Consider the following 2367-nt stretch of genomic DNA (forward strand, 5'->3'; position numbering starts at 1 on the left):
TCCTCTTTCTGCCTCAGCGGGGCCGCCTGGACCTCGGAGGAGGCGGGTGGGGGTTGTGGGTCGGGGCAGGGGCGTGGGCAGAGCCGCGTAAACCCAGCTGCGACTTCTGCCTCCTGATTGGCGCCCTGTGAATCAGGGGCGTGGCCCTCACTTTAAATAGGAAGCGTCTGTAGCCTCTTCCAGTCTTTGCTGAGCCTTTGTCTGAACGTGCTCAGCCCTTCTTTTTCTTTCCTCTCCTGCAGTCGTTGCCGGCGTCCAGCTGCCAACTTTCTGCCTGGATCGCCGTCTTCTAGTTTCTTCGGTCTCCTCACACAGAAGGCCTTGGAATATGTAACAGCCATGCCTGTGGACAAGCTGTCTCCCGGAGTCCGGGACACCACTGCCCTACCTTTCCGCCTGCGTACCAAGGTCCCCGGCTACCTGCTACGGCGGCCAGCGGACGGTGGAACCCGGAAACCTAGTGCTGTGGAGCGCCTGGAGGCTGACAAGGCCAAGTACGTCAAGAGCCTGCATGTGGCCAACACCCGCCAGGAACCTGTGCAGCCCCTGCTGTCCAAGCAGCCGCTCTTCAGCCCAGGGACTCGCCGCACTGTGCTCACTTCTAGCCGCCGAGCCCTGCCTGGGCCTGGGCGCCGGCCCCAACTGGACCTTGACATCCTTAGCAACCTCATCGACTTGTGTGATAGCCCCGTGTCCCCTGCCGAGGCTAGCCTTACCCCTGGACGGGCGGAGGGAGCCCACCAGGACCCGCCAGCCACCCCCCCACGCCCGCCGTCCAGTACGACTGCGGTCCGCCGAGTAGATGTCCGCCCCCTGCCGACCTCACCTGCCCAGCCCTGCCCGTCACCAGGCACAGCCGCCTCCAGTCCAGCTCGGCCCCCGGGTTTGCAACGCTCCAAGTCAGACCTGAGTGAGTGCTTCTCACGGGCAGCTGCTGACCTGGAGCGATTTTTTAACTTCTGCGGCCTGGATCCAGAGGAGGCGCGGGGGTTGGGTGTGGCCCACCTGGCGCGGGCCAGCTCAGACATAGTGTCTCTGGCTGGGCCCAGTGCTGGGCCAGGCAGCTCCGAGGGGGGCTGCTCCCACCGCAGCTCTGCCACTGTTGAGGAGCGGGCCGTGGAGCGCGTCCCCTATGGCGTGTCAGTGGTTGAGCGCAACGCCCGGGTGATCAAGTGGCTGTACGGGTTGCGGCAAGCGCGGGAGACCCCAGCGGCTGAGGGCTAGGCCTCCACTGGACTTGACATTCGGCTTAGGACAGATCTTAGGCAAGTGGCCCCTTGACCTATCCTGCACCCTTTCCCTGGTTTGGGGCAGACCAGAGACTGCTCCCTTTGGTGAACTTGGTCTAGAGGCAAAGGCTCAGAGGCTGGGCCAGCATCCATCTAGTAAGGACTGACCCTGGATAGAGTTGCTTCCTGACCCCGGATCACTCTCCATTCCTCACGTGTAGGGGTTTTGACATGACTGTACCTCTGCTTGGTTCCTCTCATGGGTTTGGGGCACTTAGCCCTCCTTAATGAGAGTGAGGGACCAAGTATCTCTACCAGTTCTGTGTACCCACTGACTCTTTCTTCCTTCCTTGGCCTCTATCCTTTGCTGACTTCCTCTTCCTTATTCAGTGGGCCCTGGTTCCCTGGGAACTCACCCTGGGGTGGGTGCAGGGAAGAGTGGTCTAACCACTGTTCGTTCTAGGCCTTGGCAGCCTGGCCGAGGTGGGTAGGTCACTGGAAGAACTGGTAGGAGTCTTCATTGCTCTGGTTTCCCCTCCTTTGGTTAATAAACACAAATGCTTGTTTTTCAAGGGCTGGGTCATCAGATTCTTCTGTGTTCACAAGGGGCAGGGGTGGGAGAAGTCTTGGGGTAGGGGCCTTCCAAACCTAGTAATTGTTTACCTCAGGATCCGGTGGGCCACGAGGTCAGTGGTTGGCTTGGCTTGAGGGATGCTCAGGGAGGCTGGTGCACTTCTTTCATAAAAGAAGGAACTGGGTCCGGGCACCGAGTGAGCTGGGATAGAGCTGGGACTGGGACTGGGGCCTTCTGCCTAGACTAGGAAGAGGAACTGCAGGGCAAAGGCTGACAGGGTCGTGGATCCCCCCCGCTATGAGTGCTTGGACTTTCCCCACCCCCTGCCCAGTTCCAAGGGACAGGAAGCTCAGAGAGGGCAATCCCCAAACTTGAGGTTACACAGGCCATAGAATTGGGGGTTGGAAGTGGGAGTTCTTGGAGGAAGAGGGATTTGGGGTAGACAGCACAAAATGAGTGGACTTGCCTCCAACTCTAGGCGACCCTGGTCAGGCCCGTCTCCCTCCCTGGGCTCCAGTGGAAGAGTCAGACGGCACAGTCTTCTCTGAGCTGGGGGAAGGGGAA

The 2367-nt window shown here is 60.3% G+C and overlaps 1 protein-coding gene across 1 annotated transcript; it reads left to right on the forward strand.

Annotated features, from left to right (window-relative positions):
* The first annotated feature begins 279 nt into the window (after positions 1 to 279).
* Positions 280 to 1757, forward strand: FAM110A (family with sequence similarity 110 member A). The gene has a single exon (XM_054573462.1). The coding sequence runs from the start codon at positions 340 to 342 to the stop codon at positions 1222 to 1224; it is 885 nt and encodes a 294-aa protein (XP_054429437.1). The 5' UTR covers positions 280 to 339; the 3' UTR covers positions 1225 to 1757.
* The last annotated feature ends 610 nt before the right edge of the window (positions 1758 to 2367 follow it).

Source organism: Pteronotus mesoamericanus, unplaced genomic scaffold, assembly GCF_021234165.1.
Source record: "Pteronotus mesoamericanus isolate MK-2021 breed Mesoamerican mustached bat unplaced genomic scaffold, CSHL_Meso_final contig_25, whole genome shotgun sequence".
Classification (NCBI taxonomy): domain Eukaryota; kingdom Metazoa; phylum Chordata; class Mammalia; order Chiroptera; family Mormoopidae; genus Pteronotus; species Pteronotus mesoamericanus.